General features: G+C 45.7%; 1 protein-coding gene across 1 annotated transcript in view; it reads left to right on the plus strand.

Moving 5' to 3' along the window:
• Nucleotides 1–18398, plus strand: part of LOC8036026 — a 566786-nt gene extending 548388 nt beyond the window's left edge. The window contains exon 12 of the mRNA XM_042291544.1: nt 18225–18398. Coding sequence (XP_042147478.1) covers nt 18225–18398 — 174 coding nt within the window. The remainder of the gene's footprint in view (nt 1–18224) is intronic.
• Nucleotides 18399–24656: the final 6258 nt, after the last annotated feature.

Here is a 24656-nt window from a genome sequence, read left to right on the forward strand (position 1 = left end):
ACTACTATCGGGCGCTTTTTTTGTACGCTTTGTTTGGTGCTGCTGTCCCCTTTAACCTTCTTCAACAAGGGCCCTATAGCTTCTATGAAAACTGCTTCAGGAAAACCAGATGCATTAAGGCGTTCATTCTGAAATTTAGAACTTTCCTTAATAACATGGTAAAAGAACCCTGCAAGGGCCGACCCAGAATGGAGATGGCTATGCTTCTTTTGACAAACTTAGAATGGGAGGATGTGTAACATAGTATGCCTTTTTTGACAGGGGAGAGAAGGACCAGCTTAGGTGATTGGCTTGCGCTGTTGCATCAGCACTCGTGAACAACGGAGCAGACTACTCAGTCTTGAGTGGGAGGTTCTCTCGCCGCCTGCGAAAAGTGACAACGCCATGGGAAGGCCCTCAAATACGAACCGCCGGGGGCCACCTACTCACCCCAGTCGGGAGATATACTGCTCGCGTCGAGATCCACGGTGAGACGTGCCCTGTCAGGTTCGGCGTTCTGCAAGACGGTTCGAGGGACGTTATCTTCGGAATGGACTTTCTCTGCGAGAATGGCGCCGTCATTGACCTCGGGGAAAACAAGTTGACGCTGCGAAAGCCTGTTCTGCCGCCGGTGGAGGCCAACACGACGTCATCCGCGATCCGAGTTATAGCCGACCATGCGAATCTGCCGCCGCGGTCGAGTGTTTTCGTCACCGTCATAACCGACGCAGCCATGCACGGTGAAGCTCTTCTGCAAGGCAGCGTCCAACTGCTCCTTGAAAAAGGAATTGGCGTCGCACGAGGCGTAACGGATCTTCAAGAAGGACGTACAACTGTTCTTGTGACAAACGTTCGAGAGGAGCCGCAGCACCTAACGAAGGGTACCACCGTGGGCTACGTCGAGGAGCTTCAGGCGCAGCCGTGGTCACCGTAATCTCCAAGCAAACCACGTCGTCACAGCAGAAGAGCACGTCGCCGCCGCCGCTCGACATCAACCCCGAGCTCCCAGTTCCAAAGCGCCGGCAACTGGTTGATCTCCTCGCCGAACACATTGACTGTTTTGCCACATCGTCGAGAGTTCGCCAAACGCCATTGGCGATACATCGCATTATTACCGACGACGACGCGCTCCCGGACCACCAGTCGCCTTATCGAGTCTCCTTACAGGAAAGGAAGGTGATTTAAGATCAAGTCCAGGAAATGCTCGACGACGACATCATTCAACCCTCAAGAAGTCCGTGAGCGTCCCCAGTCGTCCTTGTAAAGAAGAAGGACGGGACCCTGCGGTTCTGCGTGGACTATCGTCGACTGAACGCTGTGAGGAAGAAGGATGTCTATCCGCTCCCCCGCATCGCGATACGTTAGACCGACTGCGCCACTCCCGATACTTTTTGTCGATGGACTTGAAGAGTGGTTACTGGCAGATTGAAGTCGACGAACGCGACCGGGAGAAAACTGGCTTCGTCACTGTCGACGGGCTGTACGAATTCGAAGTCATGCCGTTCGGACTTTGTACAGCGCCAGCCACCTTCCAGCGTGTCATGGACACTGTGCTGTCAGGTCTGACAAGGCAAAGCTGCCTCGTCTACCTGGACGATGTGGTGGTATTTTCTTGGGATTTCGACGAACACCTGAGACGACTTCGAGCCGTGCTTCAAGCCATCAAGACCGCCGCCCTGTCACTCAAGCCAACAAAGTGTCGATTCGGCTATGGCTAACTTAAGTTCCTTGGTCACGTCGTGAACAACAAAGGTGTTCTCCCTGAACCCGAGAAGACCCGCGCAGTAGCTGCATTTGCGCCGCCGTCTGACAAAAAGACCATGAGAAGATTCTTCGGATTCTGTGCCTACTACAGACGATTTATTCGGGACTTCGCCAAGCTGTCTACACCCCTGACGAACCACACGAGGGACGCCGTGAAGTTTGAATGGACAGCATTCAATGAGCTCAAACGAAGACTCCAGACGCCCCCGATTCTTGGTCATTTCGACCAGTTCGCTGAAACAGAGATCCACACGGACGCCAGTAACACCGGACTTGGCGCGGTACTAGTCCAAATGCAAGACGGGGCAGAGCGAGTCATCGCATACGCGAGTCGGACGCTGTCCAAGGCGGATACGAACTACTCAACGACTGAGACGGAGTGCCTCGCTGACGTCTGGGCGATAACGAAGTTCCGCCCATATTTGTTTGGAAGGTCTTTTCGCGTCGTCACGGAGCACCATTCGCTCTGCTGGCTCGCCAACCTGAAGGACCCCTCCGGACGCCTCGCACGCTGGAGCACACGACTGCAGGAGTTCGACATGACCGTGGTGTACAAGTCCGGCCGGAAGCACAATGACGCCGACTGCCTGTCAACGACCCCAGCCGAGGCCAGTCCTGCCTGCATCGAAGACCACGACAACGAGTGTTTCCTCGGCGTTCTGGGTGTCAGCGACATGGTAGCACTCCAACGTGACTACCCTGAACTGAGAGCGCTCATCGAGCACCTAGAGAGACAAGCGAGTGCGGTTCCCCGTGCTTTCTTACGAATCCTGCTTACCTTCTTCGTACGGCAAGGGGTGCTGTACAAATGGAACTTCGTCAATAATCACACAGCATGGCTGTTGGTTATTCCTTCCAGTCTTTGAGAAGAAATCTTCCAAGGATGCCATGACGGCCCAACGGCTGGACACCTTGGCTACAGCAGGACGCTCGCCGAGATTCGAAAAAAAAAAATACTACTGGCCGAGGGTACCGAAGGCCGTTCACCTCTACACTCGATGATGCCATGAGTGTCAGTGACGCAAGAAACCGCCGACAAAGCCGTCAGGACTTCTGCATCTGATCTCTCCCCCGTCCGCGCCGTTCAAGCAGATTGGAATAGATTTACTTGGCCCTTTCCCGTCGTCAACGTCAGGAAACCGCAGGATAATCGTCCCCATAGATTATTTCACACGGTGCGTCGAGACGAAAGCACTTCCATCAGGTACGGCTGTTGAAGTCGCCAAGTTTTTCATCGAGTCCATTGTCCTCCGACATGGCGCTTCTGAAGTCCTCATTACAGACCGTGGATCTTCGTTCATAGCCCATCTGACTCAAGAGATCCTTCGTCTAAGTGGCACCGGTCACCCTCGAACCACTGCGTACCATCCGCAGACAAATGGACTAACAGAACTGCTAAACAAAGCTATTGCCGACATAATCGCCATGTATGTCGACGTAGAGCACAAGACTTGGGACGAGGTGTTACCCTACGTCACGTTTGCTTACAACAGGGCGGTGCAAGAGACCACAGGAGTAACCCCTTTTCAGATGGTGGAAGGCAGAAAAGTGACGACCATGCTCGACGCGATGCTACCCCGCGAACCAGCTGACGATGAGATCCCCGACGCCCAGGTGGTTGCTCAACGAGCCGCAGAAGTTCGCCAGCTCGCCCGACTCCGAATTGAAGATCAACAACGTGTCGACGCTACCCGGTGCAACCTTCGCCGGATCGACGTTTGCTTGAAGCCCGGAGACCGTGTGTGGGTTTGGAACTTTGGACCCCAATACGACGACGCGGTTTGAGCGATAAACTCCTAAAGCGCTACTTCGGACCCTGCAAAGTACTTCGTCGACTTGGGGATCTGAACTACGTGGTGATGCGCGACGGAACACGGACTTCATCACGCCGCCCTCCGCGACCGGAAGTCGTCCACGTCGTGCGCCTCAAGCCGTACTACGCGCAAAAAGACTGCGAACTGTGATCTTGTGCAACGCTTGAGATGATTGTGTTTTGCCAGCCTCCGTATTTTGCATTCTTTGGTTTGTCTTGCCTCCGTTTAGTTGCCTTTGACGTGGCATCGAGGCGATGCCTTTTTAAAGGGGGGAGTAATGCCACGCGCGTCGGCGAGCGACCGCGTGCGTGGACGAGTGGTTACCGCGCTTGACTGTCGCGCGGAAAGTCTAGGTTCGATTGCAGTTGGTGGAATGTTCTTTTATTTCTTCATTCAACATTGCGTTCTCGTGAGTTCGAGAATATTCTCGACTAATCGAGTTCAGAACGTTCTTGTTGCCGAACGTTCTAGGCCGATTGTTCCAGAACCCAACGCGCGTACGTAAGGGGCTCCGCGGGGCGCTTTGCAGTCAGTCTCGCCCCAGCGCTCGATCCTGCGGTTTCGCCGACATCAACGCCCGCGACGCCCTCCTGCTTTCTTCTATTTCCTCCTTCTTTTATTAATTTGGGCACAAGTTCGCCCATTAAGCGTTTAGTTTACTTCAGTTTTTGTCGCCTCATCGCTTGTCATTCGTGACAATATCGAGAGAGCCCGGAATTGGGAGTTCCATCCTTGGGTTGCTTGAACATAAACTTCAGACATGAACCACAATTGTCAAGGGTTTCCAAAACTTGGCTTACAACATTACTTCCCGCCCCTTTCTTGTAAATAAGCATGAACTCATCAACATATCGAAACCAGTTTTGTACTGGCAGAAAGTTAAGCGAGTCGTGAATACTTTGATTAACTTTTGATAAGAAAATGTTGTTGAGAATAGGGGACACGCATGAACCAATGCATATACCTGACTTTTGTACGTAAATAACATCCTTTCACGTTATGTACGCAGACTTGAGTTAAAGAAAACTAAAAGTTCGAGGTTGTCCTCAATGGGGATGCAGGTAGCATTTCGAAGGCGAGCTCACTGTTACCTTCAGTACATGACTGAACCGAGGCGAGCAGGGGTGAATGGGGAATGGAATAGAAAAGATCTTTAACATATACACTAAGACACCATGATAAATATGCTTTTCAGACCGCAGCGATTCAAACACTCCCTCAGGATTGCCTATCAAAAATGGGTTTGTGAGGCTTAAGCTGGAAAGGTGCTTTTGGAGGAAGGCGGCCACTTGACGCTGTTATGTACCTCGCTCAGTGACAATGTCTCAAAAAGGGAAGGCGTACAGATGCGTCTTTGCAGAGAGGACAACCTGAAGCTGCAATCCCTCCGCTTTCTTGTTGCTGTCCGCTAGTTGGGTCAGTTACATCTTGCTGCAGAGGGTAACAGGCTCTGGATGATCCTGTTCTTCTTCCCTTCCCTTTCTTTTCTAGCTTAAATCTATCATACCTAGCCTTTGTTATCTTCCCTTTCCTTTTCCTGCTATCCTTAGCTTTCATGTGGGTTATTTTCAAAAGCTTCTTTCTTCTTGTCTTTCGCAATAAATCAGTTGGGAGTTCTGCCAGTCTTTTCTCTTCCTACGTGCTTTGTGCGCTGTCCGACGCATCTCAGAAGGTGCGGTCTGCAGATGGTCTGCTTTTGATTGATTTTCTTAAACCTGGGCAAGCCATAAATGCTGCTCGTTCTGTCGATCATAATGTAACACCTGAAAAAGTGTTGCGGAAAATGAAGAGACTTCAAAGTCGAAGAAGGAGACAACAGTAGAAGAACCGTTTCAGCCGCACATATATCATTTATTTATCTCGCTCTTTATATTCGCGACGAGAACCACGTTGGGGCGCCGCTGAGCAGCACGTGAATGCCACGTGATATCCGGAATGTGAGGATGCCGGGCTTGTTTGCATCGCGCTCGCCATAGCGGTACGACCTGATCGCTTGATTTAGGATAGGGAGAGGTGGTTCGCTATTTCTCTGTCACCTTTGATACAATATACGCGATTGAAGAAATTATAAGTTTTCATCTATATCCAATAAAAAAACAACTTGGGGGGGGGGGGGGGGGGGGTAGAGATGATATTCAAACAGGGCAAACAGGTCTTGGCGAGCACGATGGTGTGCCCGAACACTTAGCGGAGGCTTTCACGACGAATCGTGTTGTTCTTTGCAAAATGTATTGCCTTTCTTCTCGAGCGTCTTTGTGTTGTCCTTCGAACGAATTTCACTGGCGGGATACGGCGCCAAATATAATCCGATAATACGCTTTTTCTTTTCCCCCGTATATCTAGTCCGTGTCACCTGCTGCGCTACAAAGTTGAAAGAATAAACACTCTTCTTTATGTTGCTCATAACGAAAGAATACTCCTGTATCTGTTCAACGAATCGGGTTTCGAGGATCCCACAATTTTTTGGTGCCGTAGCTACGGTGCAGTGTTTTGACCGAGAAGGAAAAGAGTAATTTATGCAGAATGTCTAACTTTTTCGTGCACGTGTACACGTCATTGGGACTATAGGTTATTTTTCTTCTTTTTTTTTGTGCTTGTATATTAAAACGTGGGTTTTTGAACCTTTATGCTCAAAAATACGAGTGCTAATTAGGAATTCTAGACGGCTTACGGTCAGCAGGGCAAAATGTCAGGAGACTAGGGTTACATTTTTTGTATGTGTGCATTAAATCGTGCGTTGTTGAACGTTTATGCTGAAAATTACGAGTGCTAAGTAGGAATTCTAGACGGCTTAGGGTCAGCAGGGCAAAATGTCATGTAACGTCCGAAAATCCTGACTGTGATTCTGGGGCCTGTTGTGTTTTATTGACAGTAATAATAACTGAATAAGAAATGTGATTTATTCACTCAAAGATTGGAAATATTTCTTATCTTCCAACTTTTAAAAAATTTTATTGTCATTAACGTCATCATATAACACTCGCATCAGTGCAATGTCACAAATGGTTGTCATTCAAGCGTCAGCAGTTGATCAACTGATTTGTCACCTTAAATGCACGAACTTAACTGAATTACTCGTTGATAAATATCATTTGGCAAAACTATATTTTCTATATGCTTCGTTCATTTTTTTCTAATCTTAATTGAGCGTAATGGGTCTTTCTTTATTTTCGTTTTTTTATTTAGATTAAGTTTTAAACTGTGTGCTCTTCAGACTGCAAAATTTATGTTTTCATTCTATCTGTAAAGGCTCATAGACATCCACACTTTATATACTGGGAGTATTCATGTCTTCACTATTACACGAATATGGTGCTGCTCTCTATAATATTAACTTTGGTAAAGTCTGGGATGTGTTGAAAAGCAGGTGTGCTAACAAAAACTGCCCTTTACTTTTCTAAATATGAAACCATTGGGTAGATGGGTAGAAAACTAGTAAGTTTATATCAAGGGAGGAAACCGGACAAGAATGGTACTGTTGATTGTTGTAAAAAGAGGGAGACGTAGCATTTTTAATGAAACTGCAGGATTGGGGGGGGGGGGGGGGTCTTAGGAAATATACGTAAATTCGAAACATTAAGAACAAATGAGCATCTTCACCGTGCTTTGCTGAGGGCAAATTAAAAATAAAAACATTCCAGCTAGGTTCATGGAAGCCTGAGATCAAAGCCTGCCAGATGCAGAATTTGTAATCCGCGATGAAAGCAAAAAAAAAAAAAAAAAAAACTGTTACAGAAGGCATAGACAACATGAAAAGCTACTGGCGAGACTGCGATGCTGAACGAAGACACAATCAGTTTTAAGGAACGGCGTCGGCGTCGGGAGAGTCCTTACTTTAACCCTAAAATGCATGGTGTATCGCATATGATACAAACCAAAAATACGTCCATTTCGCCGGATCTGTTGTTGGGCATGACACGCGCCATTGCTTCCCCTGCCTGCTATACTTCGTTTCACCTTATGTGCGAGCGAAGGCAAAGCTGGAAGCGCGAGCACGAAATCTCCGGAAAGAGTTGAGCACGTTGGTTACACATACTTAATATACACCAGCTGAACAACCCAAGCACACAAATGTAAGAAGGTTGAATGCGTCTCTCTCGTCCTTCTTACATTTGTGTGCTTGGGTTGTTCAGCTGGTGTATATTAAGCACGAAATCTCCGTGTGTTCAGGCCTTGCTCGAGCGCGCGAGCTGGGGAGAAACGCAAAAAGCGCTGGTCTCGCGCTTTTAGCTTTGGCTTCGCTCGCAGATAAGGTGAAACTAGAGCCACTAAATAGACGCTTTACAGCAGCTGTGCATGGGCGCCGCCATAACTGACCTTCAGTTTTCGTTCCCTCTTATTCCGTTCGCTTCACTTCATCATTACCACAGCAGGACAGGTTATTGCCATTTTAGATGCTACTGTTTTCTTGTGCCCAGCATAGGCCCTTGTGAAGACCCGTCAACGCCCGCTTCAGTGGCTCGGCATCTCGGTAAGACAAGAGAAGGGCGGCTATGGCGGCTCAATCTGGCGCGTGTGTAAAGCGTCTATAAGCTGCGCTTAGAGTATCGGCACTCCGTTCCCCGACATTGTTGTGGGCGCCGCCATTTTGGCTCGTATGCAGAACAGACGCAACGGCCGATCGTCATGATTCAAAAGTGCGACTTCCTCAGCATTAGATTCGGTGTTAGAAAGGTCATGTAATATTGCTTTGCTCTGTCGCGAACGGTTTAAACATTTGTGGAGGGCGGAAAAGTATTTCCTGTGATTTCAGATAAAGCTTCAGATAACTGGCAACCATGATTTTAAGACACAATATGGCCAAGTGCCGTTACTCTGAAGCGTAGCTTATTTAGTGGCACTAGGTGAAACGAAGCATAGCCGGATACGAATAGGTACTAGCGCAAAGATGACCAAACCTCGCAAGGTAGGTCTCAGGTGCCATGGCACTCACCATCCCGGTACATTCAAAGTCAAAATCAAGTCAAATTGAACGCTTTAGTGATTTACACAGAGAAAGGTTGATCTGCCAGTAGGGGCGACACTGCTTTACACCGTAGATGAGCAATTTTGCCAGTGCAGTACGACTGCTAACCTGGGGTCTTCAACGTGCTCACGCCGTAGTGATACACGACCGCACGCCGGTACGATGCTCATCCAGATCGAAACGGCCAGGGGTGGGGCTCGAGCCCAGATTCCCTGGGTTCTGCAGCGCGAGCTTTCGCTCCACGCGCGTCGAGCTGGGTGTGCGCTTCAGCTCACTCGGCCACCGATCCCCCTTTTTTTTCTTTATTGCATGGAAGTAGGTACAATGAGTATACAGAATACCTTTTTAGGTCAATATCTTAAAACATCATTGTTTTTACATCAATAATCTTTTATATGTTGGAGAGTATTAAATAAAGACACCCATTGAGGTACAACAGTCTGGGTTTCATAAACACTTTTGATGCGGGTAACAAGTTCAATGAAATGAAGTCTTACAGTCTTAGGGTGTAAGTTCTCGTTTCGAATGTCCATACGAGACTTCTTCCACATGATGTATAATGAAAGCAGCATTACAAGGTCATAAGGGAAGGCGTCTCTATAGGACACAGGTAGAAAACGAATGGTAAACAAAGTGATATCGATGTCTTTTTTTAAAGTGCGTTGCAGAACATCCCAGAAAAATACAGCATCCCAGCAGTGGATGAAAACGTGCTCAACTGTTTCTGGCGATTTGCATAGCGTACAATTTTCTGACCATGGAACAAATAAACCCTTTTCTCTGAGCCATGATTTTGTAGGTAATACTAAATAATGTAGTTTAGAAAAGAAAGTTTTTGCTGCGGGTGGGATGCACATCTTTTTGACTCGGCATAGGACATCGCAACTGGATTCACCGTCAGCCACCGTTCGGTAAATTGGTAGAGAAAACAAAATACTTAAAAATCTCTTACCAACTTCTTCCGCGTTACACTCGTTAGGTAGTCTCTAGTAAATCTTACCGATAAGAACTGAAATGCCTCGATTACCTCTTTTAAATATCCGACCAGTACAGTTTCTTGGTATCCACCCGAAGATACAATATAGTCAGTAAGAGAGCTTGCCAGTCTATTCTGTACTATTTCTCGAAGAAAGGAATGTTCTTGGTCTCTTAGAAAAATAAAGCGGGAAACCAATTGACGAACAAACATATGCGGAAGTCTGATCCCTCCGTCAGGTATCCGGCGAAACAAGTTATCTCGACGCATTGGTTCCCAAACAGATTTTCATACAAAAACGGCGAACACCCTATGCAGTCTTTGTATATTTGTCCGGGCACAATGCAGTACCTGTAGAACGTACCGCAGTTTAGCCGCCAAAAATACGTTACAGACTGTGGAACAGGCGAAAATTGACAAATTCCTGTGGGACGAGCCTTTCGTTCGCTTTTCCAAATCGTTGGCCACTCCAGACCAATAGGTCCTGCTGTTCCGAAAGTGTCTTAAGGGCACTCCGAGATATTCGCAGGGAATACAACTCCACTGTATGTCTTCGTAATGTTCAGGCGTCGTGACCCACGCTCCATGCCAGAATCCTTTGCACTTCTCTAAATTCACTGAAGCCCCAGTAACCTCCCAAAAGTTACGCGTGAGTTCAACTGCCTTGGTCACACTTTTCTTGTTTTTGCAAAAGTAGGCAATATCGTCTTCATAAGCCAGGACCTTAATTTCGCTTTTGCATAGAGTGAAACCGTAGACGTCTTTACTTCTAATTATACTTTGGCATAGGGGTTCCAAATACAAAGTAAACAGTAAAGGAGAAAGGGGGCAGCCCTGGCGAACTAAAGAACGTACTGGGATGCTCTCTGTGACACTGTTATTTATGATTAAACTTGTGGAACAGTTGCGGTAAGACATTGGAACACCCTGAAAAACAATATCTCCAATACCAACGTGCGACAAAATCATGAACAGAACGGTATGACAAACACGGTCAAATGCTTTCGCTAGATCAACTTCGAGAACCGCAATTTGGTTGTTGTTACCTGTGACGCACTCTAGTACACTTCTCACAATGTGAACATTGGTCTGTATAGCCCTCCCACGAATCCCATAAGTCTGGTGATTCCCGACTTAATTACAAATAACATGTTGGAATTTGTTAGTCAAAACGTTTGCGAAGACCTTATAATCTACATTGCATAACGTGATGGGCCGATAACCACTCACGTGCAGAAGTTTGGTTTTGTTGTCAGTCGTTGGTATGAGAATAGTACGAGTATGGAAAAAGAGGGGGGTAACGTGTTTGCCTTGTAAGCCTCTTGAAAGATTTCTAACAAAATAAGAGCTAAAGCATTTTTCGGCAGTTTATAAACATCCCCGGTGATACCATCTGGACCAGGAGTTTTTCCTTTCGGAAGGTCATCAATGACTTTTTCTATTGCTTGTAAGCTGATGGGTTCCTCTAGCCCCTTTCTGCACTCCTCATCTGATTGCGGCAGTAAATCTACCAGTTCCTCAAGGTAGTTGTTATCTACCGATGAAGCACTTCACACAAACATCTTCCGGTAATGTTCAACAAAGACGTGGGCTATGGTTTCCTTATCTGTGATTATCAAGTTATTATATTCTATTTCTGTAATTTCTTTAGTTATGGCATACCTCTTCTCGTCCTCCATTGCTCTTTTTGTAGGCTGTTCTCCCATAAGATACTTTTCTGTGCGCGTGTGCACAACAGCTCCTTGGTAACGATCCTGGTACAATGTATCTAATTCGGTTTTCATGCGAGTTATGTCTTCAAATCGCTGTCCGGGGTTTGTGCATTCAAGTTCGGCCAAGACGCGCAAATTACGTAGCAGTGCTTTTTCTGTTTTAGACTTCTCAAATTTCAGAATACTGCTCCTCTCAATTGCTAACTGTTTTAAATCTTGCTTATATAGTTCCCACTTAACAAAAATGTGCTCAGTCATTTCTTCCACTTGTTTTAATAGATTTTTAGAAGTGGCCAAAAAATGTTCGTCTTTTAGTAGTTGGCAGTTGAGGTTCCATAGCTTCCAGTTTGTTTCCTTTTTTCTCATCTTCTTCACTACTGTTAACGGGACCACACAGTGATCAGTGAAAAATACTGGATACACCGTATAACTCCCTAGAGAGTTGATAAGGTCTACGGAACAATAAATGTTATCTAAGCGTGCGTGAGAGGAGTTTTGAAAATGCGTAAACTGCAGTTGCTTTTCTCCTTGTTGAAATCAGGCTGCGTCAAAAATATTGCTCTCGTCAACCATATTTAGCAGTATTTGTGCACTTTTGTCAATGCGGGATTTAGTAGGCGTCCTGTCTGCTTCCTTACAAACACAGTTGAAATCTCCTAGGACAACTACCAATTTGTTACAAATTAAATAGGGCCGTAGATGATGAAAGAACGCTACTCTTTGATTAACATCATTTGGTGCGTAAACACACATTACACGCCAATATACGTCAGTAACTCGAAAGTCGCACATAATGAAGCGCCCGCAAAGATCTGTCGTGACCATTAATTCAGATAACTGAAAAGACTTCTTAATAAACAACATGACACCGCCAGAGAAACCAACAGCATGGCTCACAGATATTTCATACTGATGGAAGAAAATATTCAAGGCATGTCCTACTTGTTCCTCTGTTGACAATTTTGTTTCTTGCAGTGCCACAAAGTCAAAATCCTTATCGTCAAGGAGGCGCTTTAAATGATATTGCTTTTTGCGGGAATTGAAGCCCCTAACATTCAAGGTCACAAAACGAATGCCCTCGTGAGAAGAAGAAGGGGGAGGAAGTAGGGGAGGTATGCGGGTGAGGGGGGGGGGGTGGGGGTGGGGAAGAGGGGTTATATTATCGTCTAGCTAGCGCGCAAGTGATGTTTTCCGCTTACTCGCGATGGTGTCTGGCGGTACCTCTTTTTTTCGTTTGCTCTCATTAGTGTCCTTTGATGTGCTGAGGGTCGCGTCCATGGTGGCTTCAGGGTCATCTTCGTTGACGTAATCCGTGGGCTTGCCTGCGGGGTCCGCCGACTGCCTCGGTGCTTCCGATGGTTGCAGAGTTCTCTCGTCCTTACACTCCTATGTACATGGAGCTTCACCTTCCGTCGCTGCGCCGATTTGAGGCTGCTCGATGTTCTTCTCAGTCGACATCTGGCACTCGTTGGGACTAGGGGGCGTGTGTTCGGCAGATACCCCTTGGGTGGGAAGGATGTCTCCACTGGCATCCACAACCTCTGAGATGTCCATCAACAGCTCGGAGTTGGAATGTGCTTCAGCGCCGGGGCCTCGAAGTATGCTTGCGTAGCAGGAATAGCACTCGTGGCTTTGGTGTCCGTATCTGTTGCATCGGGCACATTTTGGAGTACGACATTGTCGTCGAATGTGGCCAACTCTCTTGCATCTCAGACACAAGGGCGGCCGTCCGGACATGACGACGAGGAACTGCGATCCGGCAACTTTTAGCAGATGAGGAATGCTTTCTGGTGTCGTGGTGTCGTGAAGAGTCATGCAGACCTCTCTGTTCATTGTCTCCATGTTCTCCATCCCGGGAACGCGCCACTTCTCTCTCGCGACACTCCGCACCGTTTCAAAAGGCGACCTTTTTCTCGTCTAAGTGCAACGGTAGCCAGAGCAGTTTTATCTTGACACCTTTCGAATTGGGATCAATAATGAGGCACTTTTTTCCTTTTACCTTGAGTTCTTTCACCGCCTTTAGCTTTTCCGCGGCTGCAGGATTTGCCATCGTTGCCATCCAGAAGTGGCTCATTTGGAACTGCCTAAGGGACAGCACCTCACTCAGATCAATCACATCTTTCAGACCGTCGCGAAAGTCCATCGCACGGTAAGGACAACCAGTGAGGTCAGCATGAAGAAACACAAAGTTAAGGCACAAAGCCGCCGGTGGAAATCATGGAAGCAGAATTCGGTACTCATCTTGGCTTACCGCCTGAGCCTGGGCATTTCCTGGGCCTACGGGTGTCGTCACAGTGTTCTCCGGGTGCATCATTCGAAGATCGTTATTGCCATTTAAACCTGAAGTACTAGGGTTTCCTCGGCCTAAGGCCGACTGATGATTTTTCTTGGAGATCATGAAAGCACGTCCGTTCGAAACGGCGTCTTCTCCTTTCTCCCCTCGGCCACGCGATCCCCCCGGTACATTCAAATCTTCGAAAAGGTCATTCTGAACAAGTCGCGCCAAGATCACCATTGAGCATGATTGTACTGAAAGCATTCCTCGCCAATTTAAGTGTCGTTGGCATTGCGCATGCAATCAATTTCTTAATCATGCATAACTACACAGATCTCTTACAATCGTATTTATTGTTCATGCCTATTTCGGGAAAGAAAAAAATATTTTTCAATGTCCCCAAGCACCGACACTGCACGTTGTGGCGGTGCGAAGATATGTGCGCTTGTTTCGCCGTCGTGGGAATAACAAAATCTCGGTATTGAAGAAATGTCTTCTTAAATAATACTGTCACCGGAAATTTGGGTTGAGTCACCAAGGATGAAGAGGTGAAGGAAAAGCTGCTTATTCCAATAAACAATATGGGGACCCTACGGAGAGCTTGGCGCTACTTTTCCAGGATCCAGTGAATTCACCCGCAACCAAAGTTAACAATTTATAAAGCACGCTTTATCACTGTTGAGGGTAACGACCCACAAGCAACGATATTACCGGTAACGCGTTACTTTTTCCAATAGTGCTGTAACGTAACGCTGTAACGTAATCGTTACATTTTCAAAACGGTAACAGGTAACGTAATTACTTTACTTATTTTTTTAACGTGTAACCCAGTTACGTCGTGACAGTCTTCTCAATACTTCAAAAAGTACGCTTAAAATTGTTTTTTTTTTCTTTAGGCGCCATGCGACATGCACATTTCAGTTTATTGGGTTTTTCTGTGCGTTCTTTCTTGCATTCAGATGGAACCGTAAAGGTAGCGTAATTATGTTCGGTTTCTGGATAAACATAATGTTTCTTGAAGTATGGCGCCTATGCACACCCGTAAAGTCAAAAGAACAAAACGTGCTAATCGATAATTAAGAAGTAACCCAAGTTTAATGCGTTACTTTTTAACGGTAACGGTAACGCATTCCTGTTATTTGTAAGTAACGAGTGACGCAGTTCGATGCGTTTTTTCCGTAACACATAGAACACTGAGCATAATACACGCACAGCAGATACTGTGCTCCCCAGGGCTTATCAAGATCATCGAAGTATTTTTTTCATCGACTGACCAGCATCTGCGATGACGGAGAAGTGACATTTCTTGTTATTCCAAACTGTTATATCTTAAATTAATTGTGTAATCCACACTGCGGTCATTTTATAATCCTTACTTACAATACAGAATCTGTCCTCTATTGATTTTGACTCTCGATGTCCAGGAAACTATCCAATGCCGAACGCAAGTTCGTCTGCTTCATGCGCAGGGGTAGCGACAGTGTTAGAATGGCCGAGCTTTTATTGACGAATTGGAAACAAAAAAGAAAAGTGGGTAGACATCAAGACATCTAGCACTGAGGTCTACCCACTATCCTTTCAATCAAAGCCAATCAGAGCTCGGTGTCATTCTAGCGTCACCACAAGTCCGGTGCAAGAAGTAGACGACTTGCTCGCCGCATACACTCTAAAAAAAGCTCGTGCGTCTGCTTTCCCGCACAACACTCGGAGAGCCAATCACCGCAGCTTACGGAGGTAGCTCAGCGAATGACGATGCCGAAACATATGCTTAGACCAAAAAACGCCGATTGAGTTGTGACATAAAGCAATGCAAGAGTGACGTTTTGCATTGCTTAATGTCACAACTCGGACTGCGTTTTTTGGTCTAAACATATATTTCGGCAGTGTCATTCGCTGAGCTGCAGCCGTAAGTTGCGGTGATTGGCTTTCCGAGTATTGTGCGTGAAAACAGACGCACAAACCTTCTTTTAGAGTGTAGCGTCGCACTGGCCACAAATATGCGACGTCAGTGCTTGGCTGCTCTTGCCATATTTTTTCTACCATTGGATGCACACGAAGGAGAATATCTCTCAAAAAGATCCGTTTAGATAACCCAGATTGAAAAGTTGTTTCCGCATACAATGCAAACGATACCCAGATTTTGTGAGGGACGATTACGTGATCTAGGCGCGACTGGTTCAGAAAGACCCCCTCGAAGCTTCAAAGTATTTAATGGGCCAAAATAACGATTGTCATGGCAACGAATGTTGCTCATCCAATAGCTTTGCAATGTTTTGGTTATCTGTATGTTAGCATATGCTTGTGTCCTGTACGGTGCCTGGATGCGTATTTGACTGCGGTGTGTTCATCGTGCCATTCCGCCCATGCATTGAAAGTAGCCCCGAAGTGGCTAATAACGTCCGACAGGGTACGTTCTAGGCTGTATAAACATAGACACAATCAAATTTTTTTATTTAACAGTAATACGAATCACAAAGAGACGAAGTAGTTTTATTGCGAACTAAATTGACTCAAACGCATCACTTAATGAACGAATATACTTTTCGTATGGTAATACTTCGTGCGCAAAAATTGAGTTATTAAAAAAATGTAGTTATATAAGGGAGATGGCAGCAGACTGTTCCGCAGACGTTGCAGCTTGGTGTTTTCGAGAACGGACATTTCAGCTCCTGTGTAAAGGCAAAACGCTGATGAGTTCTTAAGCCTCCGGGTTTGCAAGTACAAGGGCAAAATAGTATGAAGGCATTACGAGCCAAAGAGTTTGTTTTGAATAAAAAAATAACTTGCGATTAATAAACAAATTTTTGTGGGTTGGTAGTATCGAGCATGCGCGTTCGTATTTTGGGAAACTCTGTCATTTTCAACGTAAAACTGGCTGCTCATTATCAGTAAAGAGGCTAATATTTTTGTGAGGCTGCGTCGATCGGATAAACGCTCACTTTTTTAAATGGTGGCAAGTTCAGGTTCGAGTTTGATATATCTTGTTACGTATATATTTTTTCCATAAGAGGCTCATGGCGATATACACAGTGAGCACTGAAAATTGCTTAAAATTTGTGACTCATACTAAAACAAATTGTAAATAACAAGTTTTGTTTTGGATAATGACACTGTAAGCAACAAAGTATAGGCCTCATCCTTATCATTTTGGGTTTCAGTCTTTGAACAATTTGTTACCGGTGTCAAAGGGCCACTGACAACCCCGAAATCCCTAATTCCTAATATTTTCAAGCGCTGCAAAAGCGTCTGATATAACTTCCTCTAACATGTAATCGCGAAACGAAATTCCAGTGTGTGAAAGAGCTTGTCGAGGACCCGACGCCTCCCTCTCCCACAAGCCGGGCTCCTACTCGCTCCTTTCTTTTTGCCATCACGTAATCGGAGTAAGCATTATTTCAATGTTTAGAGGTCTTGCAAGTTGCACGACTGTAACAATTAGTATTGACATCCATCGAATACGACATATATGGCGTCTGAAAACGTCGCTGACTTCGATATATAAAAGCACAAAACCCAGAAGAGTCAGTGACGAAGAGTCGGCCGTCCCCTTTTTTCTTGCAAGTCTGGTTCTCACATTTGAGTTAATGTGTGGCCAACACCCCTTGCGCTCCACTCCAACGCAATGCGGGGACCTCAGCTGACATTGTAATCCTGTTGTCGTAAGTAATCTTATTCGTTAACAATGTCGCTCGAATTCAAACATTGCTGGGCTGAGAAACACCAACAGCTATTCCGGAATACAAATACTGTGATACATGTATTTTAAGGTCAAAGGAGAAATAAAAAAAACAAAAACAAAAAAAAACATTTGAGTTTTACGTGACGGTATATCCCTGAAATAGATTTGTAAAGACGACCAAAAATTATCCCGGAATATACACACAGAGACGCATTTTTCCCCCAGCGGTGGTAGGTGCGGATGGGTGCAGTTCAGGTGGCGAATGCAAATGGCACGTTTTCATACCTCAAAACTCACGATATATTCGCAACAACCACTCACAATACCGTCAAAGAAAACATTATCGCTTTAAATATGTCCCGTAAACACAAGAAGAGAAGACTGTTTGCTTTGCTTGACAAAAGAAGTATACTCGAAATTAACCATGTGTTTTTTTTAGCGCGGCTCTCCTGAGCTAGAAAAAAAACCAATATCAATTTTCTGGGGGTATGTCCCATGCTGTCATCTAACGTGCTTCACAAGTTCTTTACAGCCCAGGATTGGTTGTTTCAACCTTGCCACTCGTATCCTTTCGAGCGATCACTCCGCTAAACTGAAAGGGGTGAAGGACCTTACGGGAGGTGCTTATCCTGCTTTTTCTTCAAGTGACCTTTCGTCAAACTACTTGTTTGTTTGCTTTTTTTCATTAGCTATAGTGACTGTTTGCATATTCAGGCTGCACCCAGGATTCCGCTTGTAGAGGAGGAGGTGGGTTCATATAAAGTTTTCTGTCCCTAAGCCGAGAACGGAATTTTCAGTTTCTCGTAAAAACCCGATAAATAATTTTTGATCAGAAACGTAAAAAGATAGCTAAGCCCGAATGACTATCGCGATAGAAGCGATACATCGTAAATATTTCTCTACGGAGAACCAAATACATATTTTTTCATGTCTCGATAGAGATATACAGATACTCGAACGTGTCTGACACTATCGCCATACTGCCTAGCCCTGCATTCAAGAGCAAACGTCCGCACCAGTCTTCAGCGTGTCAAGTCGTTCGAGCCATTTACCCAACAGATGGCTGCCGTCGCTTGTGCCGCCAGCCCGGCCAGGTGGTCCGGAGGATTCCCCGTTGTCTGGGGTAAGAGCGGCGGTTCATCCTGCCCCAGTAAGAAAGGACGTCCTGCAGCGTGTCGGGCAGCCTGCCCTTCTGCGAGTCCGGTAGCTGCAGCGCCAGGAAGGCCCCCGTGACGCACATCACCGACACCAGAACCAGGGGAACCCGCGCCTGGTCCAGGAAGCCCTGGAGGTATGCGCTTTGGATAAGCGGAAAGTTTCATCTAGTGGGCCTTGATTTCAGAGCTTTCCCTACTGCTCGATCGGGCTCACCAGGTGGATGGGCCGCGTTTGCAGTACGAGCTCTCCGCCCGCTTTGCTCTTCGGCACGCGAGAACGCAACGTACGTGCAGTTGCGACGAATATACGCAGGAGGGGTCCGCCTTTAAATCAGAAATAGTCACTGTGGTTTCAGTTGCTTCCCCTCTCAGGTCTAGGGTCTCTGTGTTGTTCCACTGACTACAGCGCCTAACTGTGAAGGCGCGCACGAGCCCATGGATATGGAGAGCCTTCACAAAGAAGTGTAAAAAACGGGTGACATAAACTGGTGTTTTACTAGCTGATGCTGACCGGAACAACGGCGTATTTTGTGCAATATCAGAGAACAAACTTTAACACCTCGAAAAAGCGTCGCGCATCTTGAACCGGGGCACTGTATTCCTCTACCGTCAATAGGAAACCGTATAGCCCAGCTCTTCTTTTTGATAGCCTTGAATTGCGGCTGCAATTTGCCTGACAAGGACCCTATCACGTTTTCGTCACTTGAGAGTCTTACTCAATCACTTAGTAAATAATTCAACCCGTCCTTTTTATATTTTTTTTTACAAGGCGCGGCCATAGCAAATATTACTCTAACGCGACACGTTTATACTTTGTTCGAGAGTCTACATTTGTTTTTTCTAACTCGACCTTCCCTTGGATTTTAGGACGTTTCTTTAAAGTTTTAATTCAGTTCCCACGTTTTTCTTTTTTTTTCTTGTGGATTGTGCTCAATAAAGGCATAATTTGCTCACCGTGTTGGCCACAAGCTGCGTGGCGATGTTCCCCATGGCCGAGAAGCAGAAGCAGAACGCGACGCCCGTGCAGCGAAACAAAGTCGGGTACACCTCGGCCGTGTACACGATGATCAGGCACTCGGACGCTCGCACGCTCACCTTCACCGCAATCACCACTGCCAGCCGGGGAATGACTTGGTCTAGAGAAAAAGGTTACGCAACATCTACATGCGCATTCTGCTACGCCTACAGGCGAACTATAGCATAAACGAAATGAATTGAACGCATTTTAAACTGACCGCATAAATCGGGTTCTTAACTTATCGGTGCCTGAAGAGGTGTCGAAAGTTAGTGGAAGCTTTTGCTAAAATAGTGGAAATATCAGCTCACCTGATTAAATAAAAAAAAATATAACTGTTTACCCTATCCTTTGCGTGCACACTAAAGAGTATTAAGCGTTACTCTGGCGCCTATTTCGGCTAAATGATGAGAAGAATAGGCAATCCATTTCTATTTTCTTTCCGTTTCACAAATTTTTTAATCGTAGGAAACGCCAGAAGAGTTCAGAATGATTTTCTGATGAGTTTGAGATAAAAGGCTTAGCGATAAAATTTCCATAAACAGACAGTTTCTTTTTTTCCTCCGGAAGTTTTTTAAATTCAGATTCTCAATTAATGAATGCACAAGGTTCGAGCACCTCTGTAGTAAATCACAGCACAATAAGTAACCGATTTATGCGGTCAGCGTAAAGCGCGTTTCATCCATTTCGCCCAAACTAGATTCTTCGAGCGAAATAAACAAAAAGAAACGCAATGCGAAACGAGGTTGTACAAAACATATCTCATACCGCAACCGAAGCTACGATCAGAAGGAGCCAATCAAAGAAGCGCCAAAAAAGTGCATGTTCACAGCACTTGTCATTTACATGCGAAAGCATTTTAATACGAACGCATTAACTGCCCTATAGAACGAAGCCGGCGAAGTCAGTAGCCGTTGTCTGTAGCAGCGAAAACGGCACCTAAATTCCCATTTTCTGCGAAGCCAAAGCAGATGCTTCATCACGGAAACCGGCGGGGGCGCTCAAGTTCAAGGCGAACGCGCCTAAGAAATAAAACAAACGGAAAAGCACAGCAACGCAGATGCATCGTCACGGAAGCCGTGGAGCCAGCGGGGGCGCCGCTCCTGCGCAGCGGGGGACCGTGATGTCAACGCCTGAGTGCCGTGGGAAAAAGCCTAACGAAGAGGGCGCGCTGCTGTAAGGAATGCGCTGCGTGTACGAATGCTTTTGAATTCCTACACGTGAGCAGTTTAAGTATCTTCGGCGAATTTTTTGTGCCTCTCCTGTCACCAGGGGAACCAATCAATCACAATAAATGCGTGGGATACGGCGCTTTCTCTCTGTAACGTGACTGGTTTAAGTCGTTGATAGCAGACGCAAAAATACAACGGACGTGGTTACGATGCACAATTCTGGCGCTGCCTGATCGGCCGTATGGGGTCGGGTTGGATAATGTCGGCGGCGGTCGGATTTAAAGTGAAACGTAGCTTATAAAGTCTCGAGGAAAAAAGCAGTCACTGATAAGACAGCTCACGCACACTTGTCATGGTAAATTTTCTTTCCCTTTTTTCTGAGAAAGGAGTTACATTGAATTCTGTATACATTTACAGAAAACAGCATATCTATGTAACTGTCTTATTTCCCATTTCCCTGTCGCCATGAGAAAAACACTGGAATGTGTCCCTGCATTGTTTTAAATCAGTGTTTTTTTGTTTACTTTTCATTAATATGTCTTTACGTGAATGTATTTACTTTTTTTGAGAAATAAAGTAAAGTTACAAAAATAATGTTTTATCTGCTACGCTGTGTACAAAAACCGAGCTCCGAATATGGTATAAATAGTCCTTTACGTGCACACTAGAAATTCTACATCTACGGTCTTTATTTATATAAATAAATAAACAGTCCCGTAATAAGTTAATTTTATGACAAACCTCTTCCCCTTAATTGAAGAAGAGGTTTACCGAAAAAGGTGTTACCGGTAACGCGTTACTATTTTCAGTAACGTGGCAACGATCTCGTTACCTATTCGAAACAGTAACGTGTAACGGATTTACGTTACTTATTTCAGGTAAAGGGTAACGTAGTTCCGTTACTCGTTACATCTTCAGAAAACCAGAAAAAAGTACACTTAATTTTTTTTTGTGTTTCGATACTTTTTTTTACCTTAAGTTCAGACGCATCGGAAGCTACGAGCTGGTGGATCACTCAGACACTCAAAAGGGCACTACCATGGTGTTCGCCCTGTTTGTGTACGTGTTCTATCATCGCTGAACCAATGATAAACGTAAAAGGCCCAGTGACTCGCGCTTTTGACACTGCTTGGTTGGGCTCATTCGCTCGTAGCGTCGGCTGCGTCTAAACTTAAGCTGAAAGAGAGTATTGGCGCCAAGTCATTAATTATTGCACTTATTGCACATACTTTCAAGATGTCGTCTCCTCTCCCCCACACGAAAAATCCCACTCTAGAAGAACCCCTAAGCCTACGCCCTTTGTCCCCGCGTCAATAAATGCTGTCGCTACAGGAACCCCGCTGTTGCTTTCATTTTTTAAAGGCAAAAGTACCGTGCGTTACTTTTAATCGCTAAAAATAACGGTAACGCGTTCTTTTTACTTTGAGGTAACGTACGTCGGTAACGCGTTCGTTTATTTTGCAAGTAACGAGTAACGTATTTCCTTACTTCTTTCGGGTAACGCCTACAACACTCTTGTTAATGTATCAATTTGTTTTGTATGTAAAGATAGGTTAAACTTAAATCATATACGATATATGATATATGCGATAAATATACAGTTATAAAATATGATATAAAATTAGTAAAGGTTATAAAGTCTGTTCTAGAAGCTCTTCGAGCGCACGGACTGCAACTACAGCTGTGGAAGACGAAGAATAAAAGGCGATGGATTGCTTGTGCCCTCGACCTGGCTGGTCTTGCTTTGTCGTCCGCTCGCCGGGACACTAAATACCCAACACAACATGGTGGCAACGTAACTACCCCACCCCACCACCTCACCTCACGTCGTTCAAGCTTCCTAAAAAGGTGACGAAACAAAAGAGCAAGTTACTACAGACTAATAATCCACGCTGAGCCATCTCAACGTCCCGACCGTTCGAAACTACATGACCACTCCAATGCTAGTCTGCCAGCCACCGGAAGAGCTTGACTTCTCAAAGTCAAAAGACTGACCCATGTGGATCAGGCGAAAGATTTTGGATGGTCAGCGGACTCCGAAAAAAAAAGCAAGCGTCGAACAGGTAAATGCTTTAATTCATTGCATGGGAGACAAAGCAGAAGACATCCTTCTTTCCTTCAGCTCAAGCTCCGACCAAATGACCGATTACAAAGCAGTACACAAATCCTTCGACAATCATTTCATAGGTTGACGAAACCTGATTTCCAAGAGATAAAAATTAAACACAAAAATTCAGGAAGACCGAGCCCGTCTAACACTTCTCGACCGATCTTCATACCTTGGCTCAGCACTGCAAGTTCCGAACTCTACACGACGATATAATTAGAGATCCTATTATTGTAAGAGTCAGAGACCGAAAACTATTTATAAAATGCAGTTAGACGCTAACTTAACCTTGGAAACTGCGACGACTATGGCTCGCCAGTCAGAATCCAAAAAACAACAAACTGACCTTCGACCGGAATCTTACAACGTTAGTCGAGTCAGGGCATCACCTGCACCAGAAGCCAATTTTTCGCAAAAAAGACCACCTACACAAAGCACCAGAGATTTCGACCACTGCTGCCACTGCCTTAGATAGTCGACACGCGCGCAAAAAATGTCCAGCGAGCGTTGCAATATGTCACACCTGCGGGAAAAAAAGGACACTCCGAGCAATTTCTTTAGGCTGCAAATATGTCTAAGAACTTATGGCCGAAAAGGAAGACCCCCCTTTTTTTCGGGGGGAAGGGGGGGGGGGGGAGGGGGGGCGAAGACTGTGGGTGCCAGAGGTACTGACCCCCAATCTGTTACTGTGGAGCTCCAAGAAGTCCCCCTGTCATTTAAGATTGAAAGGAGATGACGTCCCGGTCATCCCTGAAACCGTGTGCATTCAACATTTTGAACAAGTGCCTTTGGCAGAACCGACAAAGCTTCTAAAGCGACCTGGTCAAGACAAATTACGCGTCGGTGGCGTTCAACATGGCAATATAGCCTACAAGACCAACAAAGTACCCACAGATATCTATGTTCTCAAAAACCTTGAATCATCTGCTCTTGTCAAGACGATACAGCGAGAAGTTAGATGCTGCCAAGAAACTTAATGCAGTGGTCACTTCAAACTCCAAGACAGTTAACGCTAAAGTTGAGTTATCTTCGCTTTTTACGGGTCTTGGAGGCGTGAACATGTCATACACAATAAGATTGCCCCAAGGCGCTGGGGCTTTTTTGTTGACCTCAGCGAGAAGGATCCCGATACCTTTCATGCAAGAGTAAGCGAAAGAGCTCGAAAGCATTGTTTAGCTTGGAGTCATACAACCTGTGGACGAACCCATCCACTGGTGTTCCGCTATAGTAGAGGTGCGGAAACCAAATAGAAGCTATAGGATCTGCGTAGATTTCACATCTTTGAAAAAGTGTGTTGAGACAGAATTTTACCCTTTCCCTACCACGGAACTCTTTTTCGCACAGCTGGGGCATGCGAGGTTCCTCTTCATGCTCGGCGCCATTTCCGGCTTCCGGCAGTTTCAGCTAGCACCAGAGTTGCAGATCGTGACAACTTTCATTATTCTCTTCGGGAGCTACAAGTTCAGAAGGTTTTTATTCAGCCTCACGTCCACACCAGTTTTACCAGAAGATGAGCCAGTTGTATAGCGGCATTGAGGGACATGTATGCAACATAAACAATATCTTCGTCTACGGCCATTCCAAGGAAGAACACAACAAAAGACTGAGAGAAGTCATTGCAAGGCTACAACAAGTGGGAATCACACTGAACGACACCAAGTGCGTTTTTGAGGCAGCCCGGGTGAAGTTCCTAGGCAGAACAAACCGAGGTCCAGCCTAATGAATACAAGCTCGTGGCAGTCAGGACAATAAAAACATCAGCCGGCGTTAGTGGGCTGAAGAGTTTTCTGGGAATGACAATCCATCTCCGGAAAATTCATTCTACATTTAGTTCCAAAGGCGCATCCACTGACGGCGCTTTTGAGCTCCAAGAACGAAAAGGTCCGGCATTGTGAGCAGCAGATGGCTTATGACACATTGAAAGTAGCACCGACTTCAACCCCAGTACGTGCACCTTGTTTAATCCCAAGAAAATAACAGTGATCTCGGCAGTCGCCTCATTCTATGGCATTAGCGCAGTTCTTAGACAAAAAACAGAGC

Source organism: Ixodes scapularis, unplaced genomic scaffold (assembly GCF_016920785.2).
Source record: "Ixodes scapularis isolate PalLabHiFi unplaced genomic scaffold, ASM1692078v2 PGA_scaffold2__306_contigs__length_199485367, whole genome shotgun sequence".
In the NCBI taxonomy this organism is placed as follows: Eukaryota; Metazoa; Arthropoda; class Arachnida; order Ixodida; family Ixodidae; genus Ixodes; species Ixodes scapularis.